This window comes from Pipistrellus kuhlii, unplaced genomic scaffold (genome assembly GCF_014108245.1).
Source record: "Pipistrellus kuhlii isolate mPipKuh1 unplaced genomic scaffold, mPipKuh1.p scaffold_m20_p_8, whole genome shotgun sequence".
NCBI lineage: Eukaryota > Metazoa > Chordata > Mammalia > Chiroptera > Vespertilionidae > Pipistrellus > Pipistrellus kuhlii.
Genome location: NW_023425584.1, coordinates 657,157 through 676,033, shown reverse-complemented (window position 1 = coordinate 676,033; position 18,877 = coordinate 657,157). Strand labels below are relative to the sequence as shown.

The 18,877-nt window shown below is 50.6% G+C and overlaps 1 protein-coding gene across 1 annotated transcript in view; it reads right to left on the bottom strand.

Moving 5' to 3' along the window:
• Positions 1-18,484, bottom strand: part of SDK1 (sidekick cell adhesion molecule 1) — a 435,892-nt gene extending 417,408 nt beyond the window's left edge. The window contains 1 exon segment of the mRNA XM_036424227.2: positions 18,043-18,484. Coding sequence (XP_036280120.2) covers positions 18,043-18,283 — 241 coding nt within the window. The 5' untranslated portion in view covers positions 18,284-18,484.
• Positions 18,485-18,877: the final 393 nt, after the last annotated feature.

The window sequence follows — 18,877 nt, the reverse complement described above, 5'->3', positions numbered from 1 at the left end:
TGTGCGGGGACCTGCTTCCTGAGGAGGCCAAGATGCTCAGAGCCCACGGGGCAGACACTGGCGACACTGTGTGCTCAGAAACTGCTGCAGAATGTCCGGGCTCTTGTTTCCAGGGCATCCCTGGCTTCTGAGAGTGCGTACAAGTGCCACATGAAAGGGGTGTTCGCTCTCAGAGATGCTCGCTGTCTTTCATCCTCTCACAGTCTACGGCAGCTGTGAGATGCTCAGGTCTGGGTTCCGCTCCGTTAGCTGGCCTCCTGTACAGCTGTGTCTTTCACCGTCTCTGGCTTTCTTTCCTTCCACACTCAGCCTGGGTTCCAGACTCAGCTCCGAATCCTACATCCCGCACTGTCTTCAGGCTTTCATTTCTCCTGCCTGGCATCTCCCTGTCCACATGTCCTCATCCTGTCTGCTCTTGTGGCCACACTGCTCCGTACTCTGGGGTGAGTTAGAGTGACTTCGAAGACCGCTGTTTGTATTGGTCAGGGTTCAGGGGTAGAGAACAGAATCTAGTTCCTTCTAAACAGGAAGGGATTTGTAAAGGGAACTACATATCTTGCTGAATTGTGGAGGGGGCTTAATAGCAGGCTGTCCTGCTGGGAGCGACTCCCCAGTCTCCCCTGCAGAACGGACTCCCCAGGGAGCCGGCGTGCTAGCCCGATCTAGGGGCTGATGAAAGGAGATGCAGCTGCTCAGCTCCTGGCCCCAGAGCCTCGCTGTCTTGGCCGCCATCCACAGGAGTGATGGACACGTCTCACTTCCTCGCCCCACTTACTTCCGCTTCAGTCTTAACTAGGTTGGATCAATCATACGAATTCATGGTTGGTATGCTTCACGTTTGGCATGACCTGATTGGCAGAACCGCAGTCAGTCCAGACCCAACAGCAAGAGCACTGGGAAACGTGATGGCCAGTCCTCCGGCTCTGCGTCTGCCAGCGGGGGCTGCTGCAGATCGGGGGAGCCCGTCCACGGCGTCTCCCACAAGGTCTCATTTCCAAACGAGCTGGTTCATCTGAGCTGCCACTGTCCTTTCCCGTCCTTGGGAGGGGATTCTGCTCCCTACAGCAGCAGTTCTCACTCCACTAGACGGCGGCCCTCTTTCTTCTCCCAGCAGGTGACTGCAACCGAAGCTGAGAGAAGACGCTGCTCCTTCAGGCAGGTGTCCAGCTGCTCCCCTGGCCTTCTCTCTGCTCCATTCAGTCCCTGTGAGTGGCTGCACCACCGCCGTAGGGGAGAGAGGGAAGAGGAGGAGGGAGGTATGGACGCAGAGACCCTGGGAACGGGTCCACCAGGTGAGAAGGTCAAGTCTGAGGAAGCGAGGAAAACATTCTGAGGCTTCAAAACCAAGCCAGGAGTGTCTGACACATCCATCTCCTCTTTCCTTCTTAAGAAGGTCCCTTCACTGAGTCCAGGGCACTTCCCACTCCTCTCGCTAACAAAACCCTCTCCAATGTCTTTGTTGAATCCTCTCCTCTCCTTGGCTCAGGCTCGGTCCTTCTTTTCTTTTCTTTTCTTTTTTCTTTTCCTTTCTTCTCTCTTTGTGAGCAATCTCCTCGCTGATTTATCCCTGGCCTCCTCCCTGACCTTCCTCAGAAGTATACACTTACATTTCAGTGACCTACATTGATCTTCTCTTAGATATACCAGATCTTCTCAAATCTAATGTCTACAACCAAACTCTAGATTCTTTTTTCTCCTCCAAAGCTGCCTCTCACCATTGTTCCCTGTCTTGGTGAATGACATTATAATTTACCCAGTAACTCAACCCCAAAACCTTGGAGTGAAACTTGGTCTTTTCACTTTCTCATTTCTCGCATTTAATCGTACCTAATAACAGACAAACATGTAAATTGACCGTACCTCTGCTATGCCCACAGCCAATCAGAATGAGTATGCAAATTAGAAGGCCAAAGATGGTGGCTGCCCAGCTGCTCCAGGTGCAGAGTAGCCAGGTGGAGCAGGATGCCTGCTATGAAAGAGGGAGGGCAGGAGGGGGCAGGGCGGGAGGAGGGCGAAGGGATCTACAGGATCGGAATGCCACAGTGAAGACAAGACGAAGATGGCAGACAGCAGACTCTGGCTAGAGACTGCAGCGAAGATGAAGATGAAGATGGCAGACTCCGGATGAAGCGAAGGCCTAGGTCCCAGGTGCTAGAGGAAAACGGGAGCTGGAAGCCAAGGGAAGGAGGGCCTATTGCACAAATCTCCTTGTGCAACGGGTCTCTAGTTCATTAATGAAGTCTGTGGGCTCTGCCTTCAAACCTAATCTTGAAACTGACCACTTGTAGTTCATCTACTATTGCCATCCAGGCCACCATCATGTCTAACAAGCCTTAAAAAGGGTCGTCCTCACTTTACCCTTCTGCACCCGCCTGCCAGAGCAATAAGTCCAATCATGCCTCCCGCTGCCACTCAGCCTGGAAAACCCAATGCACCTGGAATACAATGTACAGGCCTTCCATGGCCTGCATGTCGTGTGGTCCAGGCTATGTTTTTTACCTTACCTCCTCTTCCTTCCCTCCGGCTCACGAAACCTTTCCACACTGGCCTGCAAAGTCTTCCCCGTGCAATGTATTGGGGCAGATACACGGCGGTACATGTAACTTTTTCTGTTCCCCACTCGAATGTAAGCTTCATGAGGGTAGAACTTTGTTTTGCTTCCTGTTTCATGCCTTCTTGCCTGGCAATAGCAGATCCTCAAATATGTACTGACCGGAAGGTGGAGCAGTGAAATTATCCCCATGGTCTTGTCTTATCAGGACTGAAGATAAAGTCTCTTTGTGGAAGGGCAATAGTGGTGAAATATGCAACTCATTATTACTGCGGGTAAGTATCAAGGAATGTGGAGCTTGCAAATTAATAAGGGGAAAGGGAGTGAATAACCTGACCAAACAGCAGGCGTCAGGAGAGCGGACACAGCATGGAACGCAGAGCGAGAGGAAAGGTACAAATGGCATGGGCAGAGGCTTCCTGTCCTCCCAACATGGACTCCTAGTAAACCCAGTGCCGCCTGCCGGGCTCAGAGCCCCTGGAGACAGCACACTAGCAGGAGACTGGCAGGCGGGATGAAGGCAGACAGTCTAGGAACCAGGGCGAGTCTCTCAAGCATCCAGATAGCGGTAGAAGCTTCTCACCCGGAACAGCACAGGGGAGGCTCCGAGAAAAGCCTGGGCCCCAATCAGAGGTCAGGGACAGGGACAGGGACGGGGACGGGGGGCTAAGGAAATCCTGCTTCCTCACTGAGGGAGCTCTCCTGTGCCTCCCATCTCCTGCAGGGCTGAGCGAGGCCCCGGCTTCCTAACCTCTCCCCCATGCCCCTCAAAACCAGGCAGCAGGCCCCGCCCCCCCCCCCCCCCCCCCCCCCCCCCCCCCCCCCCGCCTGGCGGCTGGAGCTGTGCCTGGATCAGGGAGCTAATCAGCTATTCCCTCCCTGGCAGGAGCAGGTGGCACTTCAATTTTCCTCCCAGGTGGTGTGACAGGGCCAACCAGCCTCAGTGAGACTTAACCAGGTGGTGCAAATAGGCACTAATTGCCGACAGGCTTGGTATTCCTCCTCCTCCCTCCTCCTCCCCCACCAGAGTCCTCCCAGGGGGGAACCTGCTTCCACAGCCAATGGCTCCGAGAGGACGGAATGGGTGAGGGGAAGGGCTAGCTGGTGCTCCCCTTCCTCTCCCCTCCTGCGGTCTGCTGGGCCCATTAGGGCGCAGTGACTTTGCAGCAATAAGTGGGATGGCTTAGCCCTGGGGTTTCCCCTCCCTGATGGCAGCCGGCCCACAGGGAAGCTTCTCTCACACGAAGACAACAAAAATGGCGGCTGGAGCCACACCGCTGGGAGGAAGGTGTCAGTAACGTGAACCTCTACCCCGTCTGTCTGAAACAAGATCTGAGAGTGAGCCCCTCGCTTTGTCTGGGTGTTGGGCTGGGAGGACCTGGAGGGTAGCTGGGTGAGTATACCCACCCATCCTGGCAGTAAGCTTCACAGGGGATTACCTCCTAAAAGACAGTGCAGTGGGGTCCAGGGTTTCTTCCATGTACAGGGCACAATCAGTCATTCATAATCCCAAGAGCCAGGAAAATCACTCAAGAATGAGAAGAATCACCAGCCAGTGCCAACACCGATGTTAATCTGATAAATATTTGAAAGCAGCCATGATAAAAATATTTTAAGCCTTTACAAATTATCTTACAATAAATAATAAGTAGAAACTCCAAGAAAAAAAATAGAATTTATGAAAAAGAGAATAAAAAAGAAATAGTAGCGCTGAAAAATAACTGAAATTTTTTTAAAATGCTGAGTAAACTCAATAGCAGAGTGGAGATGACAAGGATAGAATCAGCGAACTTCAAGATAAACCAATAGAATGTACCCAATGTGAGCAGCGGAGAAACCAGACTGAAAAAAATTAAGGCCCACAGACCTGTGGGTCAGTAAGAAAAGAGTTCATGTGCATGTCAACACAGTCCAGGAAGGAAAGGAGAGACAGGGTGAGCAAAAAAAGTATCCAAAGAAATATCTGAAAACTCCCCAAATTCAGTAAAAAACATAAACTTACAGATTCAAGAAGAGGGATGAACCCCAAACAAAACGAATGCAAAGGGCCAAAACCAGTTTGGCTCAGTGGTAGAGCATCAGTCTGCGGCCTGAAAGGTCCCGGGTTCGATTCCAGCCAAGGGCATATACGTTGGTTGTGGGCACATCCCCGGTGGGGGTGTGCAGGAGGCGGTTGGTCGATGTTTCTCTCTCAACGATGTTTCTGGCTATCTCTCTCTCTCTTCCCCTCTGTAAAAAATCAATAAAATATATTTTTTTTAAAAAGACAAAATGAATGCAGAGAAATCTATGAACTGCAAACTACAGACAAAAGGAAACCACTGAAAGCAGCCAGAGAAAAGCAAAGTGCTGGTCAGGAAAAGCAGTGCCAATGCGGCCCTTCTCCTCTGGAACCATGGAGGACAGAGGGACTGACCACCCTTTTCCAAGCACTGAAAGAAAAGAACTCTCAACTACAAATCCTATATGCCTCCCCTACCCTGCTCCCAAAATCTTCAGGAACCGTCCGTCCTACTGTTCTCTATAGCAGTTGTATCATTTTACATTCCTCACCGATACTTATTTTCTGAGGCTGGTTGTTGTGTGTGTGTGTGTGTGTGTGTGTGTGTGTGTGTGTGTGTTTTGTTTTTGTTTTTTTGGGGGGGGTGTTTTTTGGGTATGTTTTTTTTTTGGGGGGGGAAGGTGAGAGGGGTGGGTAGTAGCTATCCTAATGGTTATGAAGTGGTATCTCACTGTAATGTTATTTCTTTTCCCTATTGATTGATGATATTGAGCCTCTTTCATTCGCTGATTAGATATACATATATATCTTCTTTGGAATGTCCATTCAAGTCCTTTCCTACATATCTCATGTTTTAGCAACTGGAACAAATATGAACAGATAACCCAAAAGAAACCTGGAAGAAGAAAATAATAAAGTTAGAGTGAAATTATGAAATAGACAAAGTAGAAAAGATATATAAACCTAAAACACAGTTCTTGGGGAAGATTAGCAAACTAGATATGTCCCTCAAGACACGGATGAGGAGGAAAAGAGTAAAACTGGTTGTTACTTAGAAACAGAACAAAGATGCAGCCACAGAAACAGAGTTAAGGGGATTTTAAGAAAACACAATACCAAGCCTATGGTAACAAAATCACAAATGAAGAAGAATGCCCTGAAAAACGAAGAGGAATTACTTTCTGACTAATTATAAATCATCACAACCAACCTAACGGAAATGGAAAACTTGATTACATCTCATACTGCCAATTTAATAAAAATGGTTTTAAAGTATGTGTGGGAGAACAAATGCCTGAACATAGCCAAGAACAGAGTTAAGAAAGAGACTGAAGGGGAACTGCCTTGCCAGCCATATAACCATGTACCTTGAATCAGGGTGGTAACGGTACTGAATGTACGACGGGTCAGCAGAACAGAAAGGGGCAGCTATCAATACAAATAAACGGTGGTTTAAAAAACAAACAAACAACTCTTAAGCAATATTTGCAGCAAATAAAATGCTAAATTGCCATTTTAAAATTACTATGAAGTATCCACCTACACAGAAACAAGCCACACCTTAGCACCTTACGCCTCATGCTTCTGACAGACAACAGCAAAAGTAGACACCTTGTCCTTCCACTGTAACACTTTGTGATACTCCATTTAAGAAGTTTTAAAAGTCCAGGAGCTGCTGGTTAAAAACAACCAGCCAACCATGTCAAACTGCTGCAAACGGCAAACGCCTACCTCTGGCCTGCCATTCATTTCACCCTCTGCACTGTGATCTTCCCCGTGTTCCTCCACAGGACACTCTCCTGAGAATGTTAAAATGTATCCCTGGGCACTTAATGCAGCTCAGATCCTGTCTCCACAGCTAAGGACTGGAATGGGAGGGAGGGAGGGAGAGAGGGAGGGAGGAGAGAGAGAGAGAGATTTCAAATGGCTGCCTCCTACCTGGGCCCTGACCAGGGTTCAAATCTACAACCTGGGGATGCGCCCTTCCACCTTTTGGTGCCCAGGATGATGCTCCAACCAACAGAGCCTCACCGGAGCAGCCTGTGCCCTGGCCCAGAGCATCTCCTGGAGGACCGCTGCTCCTATCACACCTGCTGACTGGCCCGCAGTGATGCATTTCCTGTGTGGCTAGCAACTTTTCCTTTTTAGTGTATTTTCATTGTTTTCAGAGAGCAAGGGAGAGAGTGGGGAGAGAGAAACATCAATGATGAGAGAGAATCATTGATCCGCTGTCTCCTGTCCACCCCCTTCTGGGGATCAAGCCCGCAACCCAGGCCTGTGCCCTGACTGGGAATCGAACCATGACCTCCTGGTTCATAGGTCAACGCTCAGCCACGGAGCCACACCAGCCAGGCAGCTAGCAAAGTTTATCTTTAGCATGAGGTGTTTGTACTACGAGAGTCCTGGGTTTCTCACTGGCTCTGCAGGGCTCCTCTGGTTTCCATGAGGATTAGCTGTGTAGTACGGAATGTGAAATTTTAACCCAGCCCCAATGTGAGATCCAGCCTTGAGGTTAGATGTTTATGTTTCTCTCTCTCTCTCTCTCTCTCTCTCTCTCTCTCTCTCTCTCTCTCCCTCCCCCCCCCCCCTCCCCCCCCCCCCCCCTCTCCTCTTGATTGGGCACAGCTCCAGAATGACGGCAAGTCTCTCTGCACTTCCTCAGACTATGGGCAAGGTTTTTCTCGCCCTCTGTTCACTGCTGGGCCAGCCTTCCAAGGCGTTAGGCCGGTGGCCCTCACCTCCATCTTCTCCCGCTGTGCCGACTGCTGTCCTTCGGGAGACCCTCGGGACCACGCCCTGGGGACCTCCATCCAGAACTGAACCCTCCACTCACCCGGACCCCCCCTCACCTGGCTGGAGTGGGGTTTCCCGGCCTCGCAGGCTCAGGAAGCTTTGGTTAGTCCTTGTTGTGTTCTGCCCACAGCTGCCGTGTGTCTGCAGCAGGCGGGGTGCAGACACTCTAACCGATCTGGCGGCAGTGCTGCTGGAAGCCTCCCGTCATCACAAAGTATGAAACTGAAATGATCCCTTCAGAGAATTGTGATGATTGCTTACCATTTTGCCAGATGACAACAGCCCACATTTTTTTTTTTCAGCCTCGAGAACAGTTTTCAAATTGAAAAAAATAAATATTCCTAAGGCATTTTGAGATCATTTTGTCACTACCCACTTCAAATTCTCATTCTCTTTTCCTGCTCCGGGATTTCAGCAGAATGAGAACACCTGTAGGCTCCATTTTCTCCCCACCCATTCATTCTGTAATCAACTTCAGCCTCCTTCACTCTCCTACAACGCCAGTGAAATCACACTCAACAAGATCAACGTCCCCACCTCATCATCAAGTCCAATGGCCTTTTCTTGTTCCTTATCTTATTCCCCTCTGCAGCAATACCAACCATGACAATTTTCCCACTCAAGTACCACCCCGGGTCAGATATTTATTATTCCTGTATCATCGCCACTATTCTCCAATTCACGTCCATCATTCCCATCTCCGCCAACTTACCAGTAAATCACAGCCAGGTTAGCCCTGCTAGCTCCACTCCAGTCCGTGCTTCCCCCGCCTGCTCTGGGCCTGCAGTGGTCCATCAATGACTAAGGACTGTGGGAAAAGGAGAACAAGGCACGCCCTGCCCACACATGTGACAATCACGGCACTTACAGGACGCATGCTATGTACTTGGTCAGGTGCTAACACTAAACCTCTGATCATAGCAAGTGTTCCTCACCATAGCTGTCTGAGGTGGGTGCAATGATTATACCTACTGCAGGGATGAGAAATAATACCTTAAGAAGGTTAAACAGCCGAAACCGATTTGGCGCAGTGGTAGAGCGTCGGTCTGCGGACTGAAGGGCCCCAGGTTCGATTCCGGTCAAGGGCATGTACCTGAGTTGCGGGCACATCCCCAATAGGGGGTGTGCAAGAGGCAGCTGGTCGATGTTACTCTCTCATCGACATTTCTAGCTCTCTATATCTCTCCCCTCTTCTCTGTAAAAAAATCAATAAAATATAAAATAAAAAAAAAGGTTTAACAGCCTACGGAGGAGAGAAGTACAGCTAGCAAGGGGCTGAGCCCGTTTTATTCTAGGCCCGGCCCATCCTCTTAAGCAATATACCAAACCCTTAGACCTTGCCTTAGTGCAAAACTCATATCCAAGCACCTACTTAACAATCCACGTGGAAGCTTTGATGGTCCCTCACATGAACACATTCAAAACCAAAACATGATCATACCACCCAAACTGAGGTGGTCCAACTTCACTGAGTGACTGCCCCATCAGCTAGTCATGCAAGCCAAAAACCTGGACATGCCCTCCATATCCCATACCAAATCCTGCGCATCTCAGTGGGAAAAGGAGAACGAGGCACGCCCTGCCCACACACGTGACAGTAACTCTCTCCAGCTCTCTCCATCTCCAGCACTGCCACCAAGTCCAGGCGACTGCTTCCTCTCACCTCACTGGTGTGTCGTCATTCATGCTGGTTTCTCTCGGCCCATTTTCAATGTTGCAATCAATACGATTTATTTTGCCCTCATGGTCTTGCTTTTAATATATAAATCTGAAGATTTCACAAGTTTTTTAAATCAGGACCAAAGCTTTCCATCCATCTTTACTTCGGGGTCTGAAGCAACAGTCACACAGACTGGTAATAGCTGGGTTTCAGGCACGAGAGAGCCAATTTTCAGGAAGAGTCGAGAATGGTACCAACACAGGAACAGAGATGATGACAAAGAGGACAGTGCCTGAGCGATTTCAAACACTTGGCTCTAGTTATTCCTGAGGCAGGGCTGAATCCTAAACTTGCCAAGTTTCAAGGTATTCTTCTTGTTCCACTGTGATACCCTTTCTTCTTAAGTAGTTCAGATTGAGTTTCTAGCTTGCAACCAAGAGCCTTAGCTACGGAAAAAGAAAGCCTTGAAGAGCCTAGAAGACATGCTTAGGAAAGAGGGGCATGCCTACCGGCAAAAATAAAGCAAATTCTACAAAAGGTAGAAACACCTTTGCCAGGAAATACATAAATATGTGCAATGTTCATGAACACATCCATCTCCTCCTTCAGGAGGTAGTGAGTGCATAAAATGCCGCAAGATAAGAGCCACGTTTTCTTTTATGTTCTGCAAATCATCACAGCTTACAGCAGAGCTAAATGCCGAATAAAAATTTAGAAGCAAAATCATGGCTATATAACAACATAAGGCATAAGCTATATTGTTGGAAACCCACTCTCCGAGAACAATTCATACATGCGCTCATGCAAATAAAATGACATTTTCTAGTAACATTTTACCACTATTCTATGTCCTTGTTTTGATTAGCATTGTCAGGTATTATAAACTCACCTTGCTCGTAACCAACAATTTCATACATTGCATAAGTGTACTGAAAAGTAGTGTTTCAAGGAAGGGGGAAAAATCAGCTGTGAAAACTACAGATTACATTCTATAGAAACACTTTTTCTATTGCCATCTGGTGGTTCCTGATTAAATCGATGCTGACACCCATTATATAGAAGGGCTTGATCCGCAAATTCAAAACCTCTTTTGGGGGCGGGGGAGTGGGGAGTTTCACATCTAACACCTAGGGAGAAGGCGAGGTGGAACTAACCTTCACTTTGAAAATAGGCCTCTTTCAGGAGCAGCAGCACAAACGCACACAGATCACCCTGAGGAGAAGACCCCACAGACACCGCAGCCTCTGGAGGCCATCGTCCTTACCCATGCAGGACATGTTACACCAATGCAATGTAATCTCTGAAACCCCTCCTCACCCCAACGCTGATGTTTTCCTAAGCAGCCTGTATAGGATCTTTCTTAATAAAGGAAACTACTGGCACTCCTGGAATAGCCAGTCCTCTCCGAGCCAGGACAGTATTCCTAGGTTACCTCCCTGTATTTTTTTTCTAGGAAAGATCGTTCATCTTTATAAATTCAAGCTCACACACTTGAGAGCTCATGATAAGGAAGCGTGTCTAGAATACACACAGAGCAGAGTTCTGAAAGGGGAAAAGGCCACAAAACTTCGCACCGAAGGCTAATGTTGGTCATGTAATAATACGGGCCTGGGAGGTGAGCCCATCCATTCTCCAGAGCCCACACCTCAAAGGCTGGCCTTGTCAGTTTAAAGCACACACAGAAAACAAAAACAAAAACAACACACACACACACACACACCGTGAAGAAACTATTGTCCTAGACCTAGCCCACATTCAACAAGCTAATCTCCAAAGATCACTAAGCTAGTAGACTTAGTGAACAGATAAATCTATGGTCAAGATATTGGATTCTTTAAGTGACAGCAGTTAATCTTCACTAGATGTTATCTGTATGTCAACAGTCCCAGCTAAGCCTGTTAAAGTGAAAAAGAGCCCTGACTGGTTTGGCTCAGTGGGTAGAGCGTCGGCCTGTAGACTGAAGGGTCCCGGGTTCGATTCTGGTCAAGGACATGTACCTTGGTTGTGGGCACATCCCCAATAGGGGGCGTGCAGGAGGCAGCTGATCGATGTTTCTCTCTCATCGATGTTTCTAACTCTTTATCCCTCTCCCTTCCTCTCTCAAAAAAAAAAAAAAAAAAAAAATCAATATTTTTTTTTTTAAAACTAAAGTATAAAAGAATTCTTTTGTTCATTTTGAGGGCTTTTTGATATACTAAAGTCCCTAATGAAGACAACCAACCTAATGTTAGATTGAACAAAAATGTCAACGGAGCCATCTCTAACCTCTTGCATTGCTGATGGTCACTGTCCAGTATATGTAAGCATTCTCACATCCATCACCACTTCATATCTCCTCTCTTTTCTCACTGCATTAATTACCTCCAGGAGATTTTAATCAGTCTTGCCTTTTCTTCTTCCAGCCATTTAAACAAGTAAGCATCTCACATTTTAAAGAAATTTATTTATCCAAACTTCAGACTTACAGTGACAAGTTATGGCACTAGTTCATTTTATGGAACCTAAAATTGTGAACATAAACCATGATCAGGGTAGATACATCACGTTAGATGGCAGCACCTAAAGAGAAATATTATATTGCATCTTAGTTGTCTTCAACATTGCAACTACCCTGGCAAATGTAAAATGAAGAGAATTAGATTCCAAGAGCTAGGACACGGAGTTACAGAATCCCCAAAAAAGAGACACACAGAATCTGGGAGAAGGGCAGAGAAGATATGACAACATACAGAATTCAGGGAATCGGGAAAGAACAATAGTCAAAACCTAGTCTCACCCCCAACTTTCACAGCTGAGAAATTATACTCAGAGAGACTAACAGACTTGCTCATATTGCAAGTTAGGTACAGAATGAAATAAAAACCAGATCTACTGATACTTAGCCCAATGTCTTTCCCACTCACCACATTGTGTTTCAAGGAAAGCTTTAAAAAAACATTCTATCCCCACAATACCCACTGGAGACCACAGGAGCTGGAGTGGAGAGGAGCTAAGGCAATGAGTCTGCCTCTAGCTGTAGAGTGGCCTGTCAGGAGGTCAGACCACCGAAATCCTAGACTAGCAAGTGTATAAATGACTAGGGCAGTGGTCAGCAAACTCATTAGTCTACAGAGCCAAATATCAGCACGACAATGATTGAAATTTCTTTGGAGAGCCACATTTTTTCACTTAAACTTCTTCTAATGCCACTTCTTCAACATAGACTCACCCAGGCCATGGTACTTTGTGGAAGAGCCACACTCGAGGGGCCAAAAAGCTACATGTGGCTCACGAGCCGAAGTTTGCCCACCACGGGACTAGGGCTTCCTAGACCAGGGCTCTCATAACAGCACTTTTAGGTTTTGTATTTAGATACAGTAAGAATAGTATTAATATAATGAAACGATAAGACTAATAACAAGATAGCTCTCCAGAGAGATCTCAGGGAGAGGATCAACAACAGGCAGTATGTCAATAGAGTCCATCAAACGATGACAGACTTTTGCATTTCAAGGATTCATTGGAAAACTTCAGGATCATTTCTCTGTGCCACTACAAAACGATGATAAGAGGTGCCATATTTACTGTCCTAGCCATCAAAATATACTCTCCCGTGAGATCAAAGATACAAATGTTTATCGTCTTTTTTATTGAAAGATAATTACAAATTTAGGGGAGAATTTGTTTCATAAATGCCTTGTAGAAATGTTCAAGTCAAATTGATTCAAATGAGACCATACAATTTAAAATACTCAGTTGCATTAGACAGAAACGTATCATCTCTTAATAGGAGTATTTAACCAGATAATAAGACTCCTATCAACACCCTTCCTTTTTAAAAGATGAATCCACTTTAACTCCCCTTTCTACTGCACCTTTCATTCCCCATCCTCAGCTTTACTCAATTTTCATGGATTTGGATTTTAAGGGGTCTACTCTTAAAACTACTTTTTAAATATATTTTATTGATTTTTTTTTTTTTTTACAGAGAGGAAGGGAGAGAGATAGTTAGAAACACCAATGAGAGAGAAACATAAATCAGCTGCCTCTTGCACACCCCCTACCGGGAATGTGCCCGCAACCAAGGTACATGCCCTTGACTGGAATCGAACCTGGGACCTTTCAGTCTGCAGGCTGACACTCTATCCACTGAGCCAAACCGGTTTCGGCTTAAAACTATTAAATGTAAGCTGTGAGCTTGTCAAGACCCAGATGTTGCGTTCTCCCTGTCAGGGTCTGTCCCATTCTCTGGGTTTAGTCAGCTGATGCTGTTGGTCTCTGATCGCTGGGACAGGAGACAAAGGCCCAGACCCGTGTCCCACACCGTAAGCAACACAAAGGCTCTTCACACGGCAATAAAGGCCACTAGCAGGTGGAAGTTAACTACAAGTTCTTCCCGGATTCCACTAATTGCCTGCTTGTCAGCGTGACTCTGTTGTATTCCAGCGTGTGAGGGCACAGGGATGCTCCCGGCTAAGTGTACCCACAGCATGCCGCTAAACGTAACTGTGGTTAGACAAAACCCATGCTGAAGCAAAACAACAAATAAGTCTGTGCCTGACAAAGCCCGACTCTTTTTTTATTTCCACTTAAAGGACTTAAATGCACACACTTGAGTGCAGATAACAGAATTTCCCGAGTGTTCCTCAAAGAAATGGTTGGCACACTCCTCGTGGTCAATTGTGTGGTGTTCAAATCTGCCACCAAACTGCCACGTTCTCAGTTGGAATTTGACAGGTATGTTATGGGGGGAAAGAAAAACATCAAAATGGCAATAGCCGTTTTATTATGGGAGAAGGGAGGATATATATGGGCGTTATGCATATTCCTCTGCTCTATTTTCAAAATTATCTGATGTTTTCTTTTTTTACAACAGTACATAAGTACTCTGGTTATTTGAGGTCAAGTTACTTGAGGTCAAGTAACTGGATAAAGTCTCTAGAACACACTCCCTGCACCAGCCCCTCACACCTCCTCTTGTGGAAGGGCAGACACCAGTGGGAAATGCCCGGCCAGCGGCCGGAACACGGACTGTGGGTCAGGCAGCTGCCTTCCATGGCGGCTTCGGCACTACCAGTCCGGGGACTGAGGCAATCAGCGAACACCTCAGGGCCTCCCTGTCCTGCAGGTGAATGATACCAAGTGCTCCTTCCTCCTGGGCCAGGCTGGGCAGAGCAGCAGCCTGCCTGCGGGGCCAGAGCTTGGCTCACAGTAAGGCTCCACAAAGGTCAGCTGCAGGTGGCCGCACGCAGGTCGGCCTGGAGGGTGATAATTGCTCCTGATTAGATTTACAAGACGGCTACCAGCCAGGGCCAGGTGCCATCTGTCACACAGGCAGAGGGCTCACAGATCGCACCCAGCAAGTATCTGAGCACCTCCCGGTGCAGCCCAGGCTCTGCAGACTCGTGGAGCAGGCTGTCTGGGACTCTGGCTGCAGTTAAAACTCAAGTGACACAGTCGTGCCGGGAAGGGGTCTTGGGGGACGCGGGAGGGAAAACAGCGCTCCTGGGGTAACGGGAAGCCATGAGCCCCCCAAGAAGCTGGATTTGTCGTGAACCCAACCAACACTGCATGGCGCTTTCTCCAGCAAGCCTCACCGAGGCTGGAAAAATGGTCCAGGCAGGGGTCGAGGCCACAGGAAGTCAGGCTAAGAATGGCAGCGAACAGGGTAAGAAATGGGATTGGCCAACACAAGGATCAAACTCAAACGGTAACAAAGATAGAACCACCTGCGGAGCGTCTTTAAATTCACAAACTCACACTCCAGAGACCCTCAGGGTGGAGGTGGAGCCCAGGTAACTGTTTTTAAATTTCACGGGTGATTCTGACACACACACACCACCGCCCCCTCCCCAGACCAACAGGAGCTTGACAATGCCAGCTGGAACAAACAGAATGAGTGATTAAAAACTGATTAAGTCTGAGAGAAATCTCAAAGCTTGAGATCATGAGCATGAAACAGGTGTGTGTAAGTGAAAACAGGTTCCAAGTACCCAGAAGTCACCGGGATTGGGGAGGGGGGGGGGGGGGCAGTGTTTACCATAAAACCTCAAGGCCCGTGACAAGGTGAAAGCAAAACGAGTCATGTGATCTCATTTCAAAGTGTTGAGCACTGGTTCTCAAACTTGGCTGAACACTGGGAGCACCTGGGGGGTTCTCAATCCCCTGACACCAGGTCGAGCTTCCAGCCAATTAAAACGAAGTCAGAGAATGAGAGGCGGGTCCAGGATTGTTTAAAGCTCCCGGTGATTCCAATGAGCAGCCAAGTTCAAGAGGCACAGGGCTGGAACAGCTCCAGGAAATCAGCCAGTGACTGGAACGAGGAAAAACACAAGACATCCAAGTTCCTGGTTCTCAAACTCTGGTGTGCACCATTCACCTGGAGGGCACGTGTGGCTCCGGCACAGACAAAGGAGCTGGCCCTCGGCGGGTCTAAACCCCACGTGATGGTGACAGACACGGAAGTTCCAGAACCAGCTCTGCACAGTGATCGGGAGTAACTCCAAAGGAGGAACTGTGAACAGCCCCAAAGCAGCCTCCCTCTCCCCGCCGGAAGCACACACTCCAGGAGAGGCCGTGGTCAGCATCACCAGCATCAACAAGCCGCCAAAGGCCCAGCAGGAAACGTCACACAGAGTCCCTGTGCGCTGCCATCCTTCTGCACACCCAGCACTGGCCCTGGATGGGTTGGCTCAGTGGATAGAACATCAGCCTTTGAACTCAAGGGTCCCGGGTTCGATCCCGGTCAAGGGCATGTACCTTGATTGCGGGCACATCCCCAGTAGGAGGTGTGCAGAAGGCAGCTGATCAATGTTTCTCTCTCCCTCTCCCTTCCTCTCTGTAAAAAAAACAATAAAATGTATTTAAAATACTAAATGGAGAAATAAAAAACAAAACACCCAGGTCTGGCTGCTGGACCACATAAAAAACTTGCCTTGCCATCCGCCTTTGAGAATTAAAGTCTTGGATCTTTAGAAATCTAGAAAAGTCTCTCTCACTAACACACACACACACACCCAGCAATAAGCAGAGTACCAGTCTATACCTCAGAAATCCTCATTACATGTAAAGCCTCAGGACTACTAAAGCTACACGCAGAAGGTCCGAGCCACGTGTTCTACAACAGGCCTAGGACTTGTTCTGCCCCCGGCTCAGGCTCTGTAACTGCCTGTCTGTGACTGGTCCCCCCACACTTCTCTCCCGAGACCCCAGGCCGAGCCTAACCACACGGAACACCGTCAGAAGCAAACACGCACGGAGGAATGAAAACTTGCTTCACTAGCTCCAACATGGAGAAGGATTCCACTCAGAATGTTCCATTTTACCTGATCACATTCAAGACAATGCATTCCTGCCCGTATGACCAACTCCTCATCCCATTAGGAATCTCTGCAGCAGCACCAGAATTTTCATTTTCAAGATACATGAGCTTTTGTCAAATGGTGACATCTCTCCTGTAATATGAATTTTCAATATGATATAAAAAAAATGATGGATATATTACACATTTCACAGAGCACAGAGAACAGAAACCTGTCAATGAATTTAGAATTTGTGACAACCTATTCGAAATGTTACACGGAAAGATCTGTACACTTTATAAACCATATAAATGTAAAACAGGGACCGGTGTTTTTACTGGCAGCAAGGGATAAAATATGCCTCCCGAACAGAGGCCGAGCACTGCCTGAATGGCTTTTTTTTTTTAATTAACACACGTTCATTAACGTTAGTTGTGAAAACGTGACATTTTATAGAGCCTTCAGAGTGCACATGGTAAAAGTTGAAATCCGTGTACTAGGCTTCCAAACAAAACCAGGTTTTTTCCCTCTGAACGTGTGCATACATTTTCAAATGTGCAAATGTACAGAGATTACTGCAAAGTGCAAGTCACTGCTCTTTTTGTTTCTTAAGGAAAACTTGATAAACACCATTTCTATCCTAAAGGTCATGCCGAGTGACTCAGACTTCATTTGAACCTGGCTGCTCCGGCAATCTACCGATCCCATTTTACAAAATGACTTAATAAATGCTTCCCTACAAAAGTCAGTCATTAAGCAAAAAGAAGCACAAATAAGTGAAATGAAAATTTCCCAAGTAATGGAGGAGTTAAATTAACCAGAAATAGGGCAATTTGTTTTCGTGCAGCTACACGAGAGCGGACATCTGTGAGCCCTGGGGAGGGTGCGAGGCCGGTAGAGCAGCCAGGTCAGCGGTGACGGGGAGCAGGGGTCAGGCTGGGGGTGGGGGGCGCTGAGTGCAGACCCGCCAGGTGTGGTCACATCTGAACCCCGCATGTGGCCGCACAGAGGTCGCCCCCTCCCCCTCACACACAGGGATTGAGTCAGTGCCGCCTCCACCACCTCAGTGCCCGCCGAGGCTGCCCCGCAGCACAGGTGCCTCATCCCAGAGGCCCCGCCAAGGGTGCCCAATCCTAGGGTGCCCAATCCCAGAGGCCCCGCCAAGGGTGCCCAATCCTAGGGTGCCCAATCCCAGAGGCCCCGCCAAGGGTGCCCAATCCCAGAGGGCTCGCCCAGGGGGCGCCCATCTCCGAGGACCCGGCCCGGGGACGCGGCCAGGGACCCTCCGCCCTCTGGCGGCGCTCCTCTCCGGCCGCACACCTGGCGGAGGATGCCCACCTGCACGGGTGCGCCCGGCGGGCAAAGGGACGGCTTCTGGGCACAGCCGGTCCGGACCACCTCCCACTCCGAAGGGCCTCGCACCCGGCGGGCTCACCTGCCCGGCGACCCCCGGCTCCGAGGGAGCGGCGGCGGGGAGGGGCCGCGGGAGCCCAAGTTTGCCGCCCGGGGCGGCCCCGCTGGTGCGCGGAGCCTGGGGCGGCGGGGCCGGCCTCGGGGCTGGGAGCGGCGTCCCCGACCCTCCGGCTCCGCCCGAGCCCCGCGGCCCCGACCGGACCAGCCGCCCCGCGGCCCGGCCCCGCCTGCGGGGAGCCCACGGCGGGCGGCCCCGACCCCGCGCGTCCCGGGCGCGGACCCCGACGGCCGGGCCCGCGCCCGGCCCCGCCGCGCCCCGCCCCGCCGGCCCCGCGCCGCCTACCTTGCGCCAGCGCCCGGAGCCAGTGCAGCTGCAGCGCCAGGAGCGCCCACCATCCGCGCCGCCGGCCCGCGCTCAACTTTGTGGCCGGCCGCCCGCCGCGCTCCCCCGCGTCCGCTCCGGGGCCGCCGGCCGCCGCCCGGGCTCCGCGGGGCCGCCGCCGCCGCCCGCCGCCGGGCGGGGACCCCCGCGGCCGCCCCGGGCCCGCCGCGCCGCCCGCCGCCCGCCGCGCGCCCCGGGCCATGCTGACGGCCCGGCGGCCGGCCCCGGACGGAGGCGGCGGCTGCGCCCGGGCCGCGGTGAGGCGGCGGAGGGAGGCGCGGAAGTTGTCCGCCCGGAGGTCCTGTCAGCCGCCGCCGCGCCGCGCGCCCGGCCGCCGCGTCTGCGAAGGGTCCGCGGGCCGAGCCGCCGCCGCCGCCGCCGCCCCGCCGGGCTGAGGAGAGAGCGCCGCCCGCGCCGCCGGCCGCCGCTCCTCATTCACCGCGGCCCGCCCCGCCCCGCCCCCGCGCCCGCCGCCGCCGCCCATTGGCCGGGGGGCGGAGGCTCCCGCGCCCGGCCCCGCCCCCTCGCGCTGTCCGGGTTTCAAACGCGCCGCGCCCGCCCGCCCGGAATTTGGCGCCGGCCGGCGGCGCCCCCTGGGGACGCGGGCGGGCACTGCAGGCGGCGGGTCCCGCGCGTCCTCGGGCGCCCGGGCGGGGGGCGCGGGGCGCGGGCCGTGTCCGCCTCGCCCGGCCCGTGCGGCGCGGTGCGGCGCGGCGCCCCGGGGCCCGGCGGCGGAGGCGGGCTCGGCGGGGCCACGGGCTGGGGCGGCGGACGCGCCCTCCCCTCCCGGTGTTCG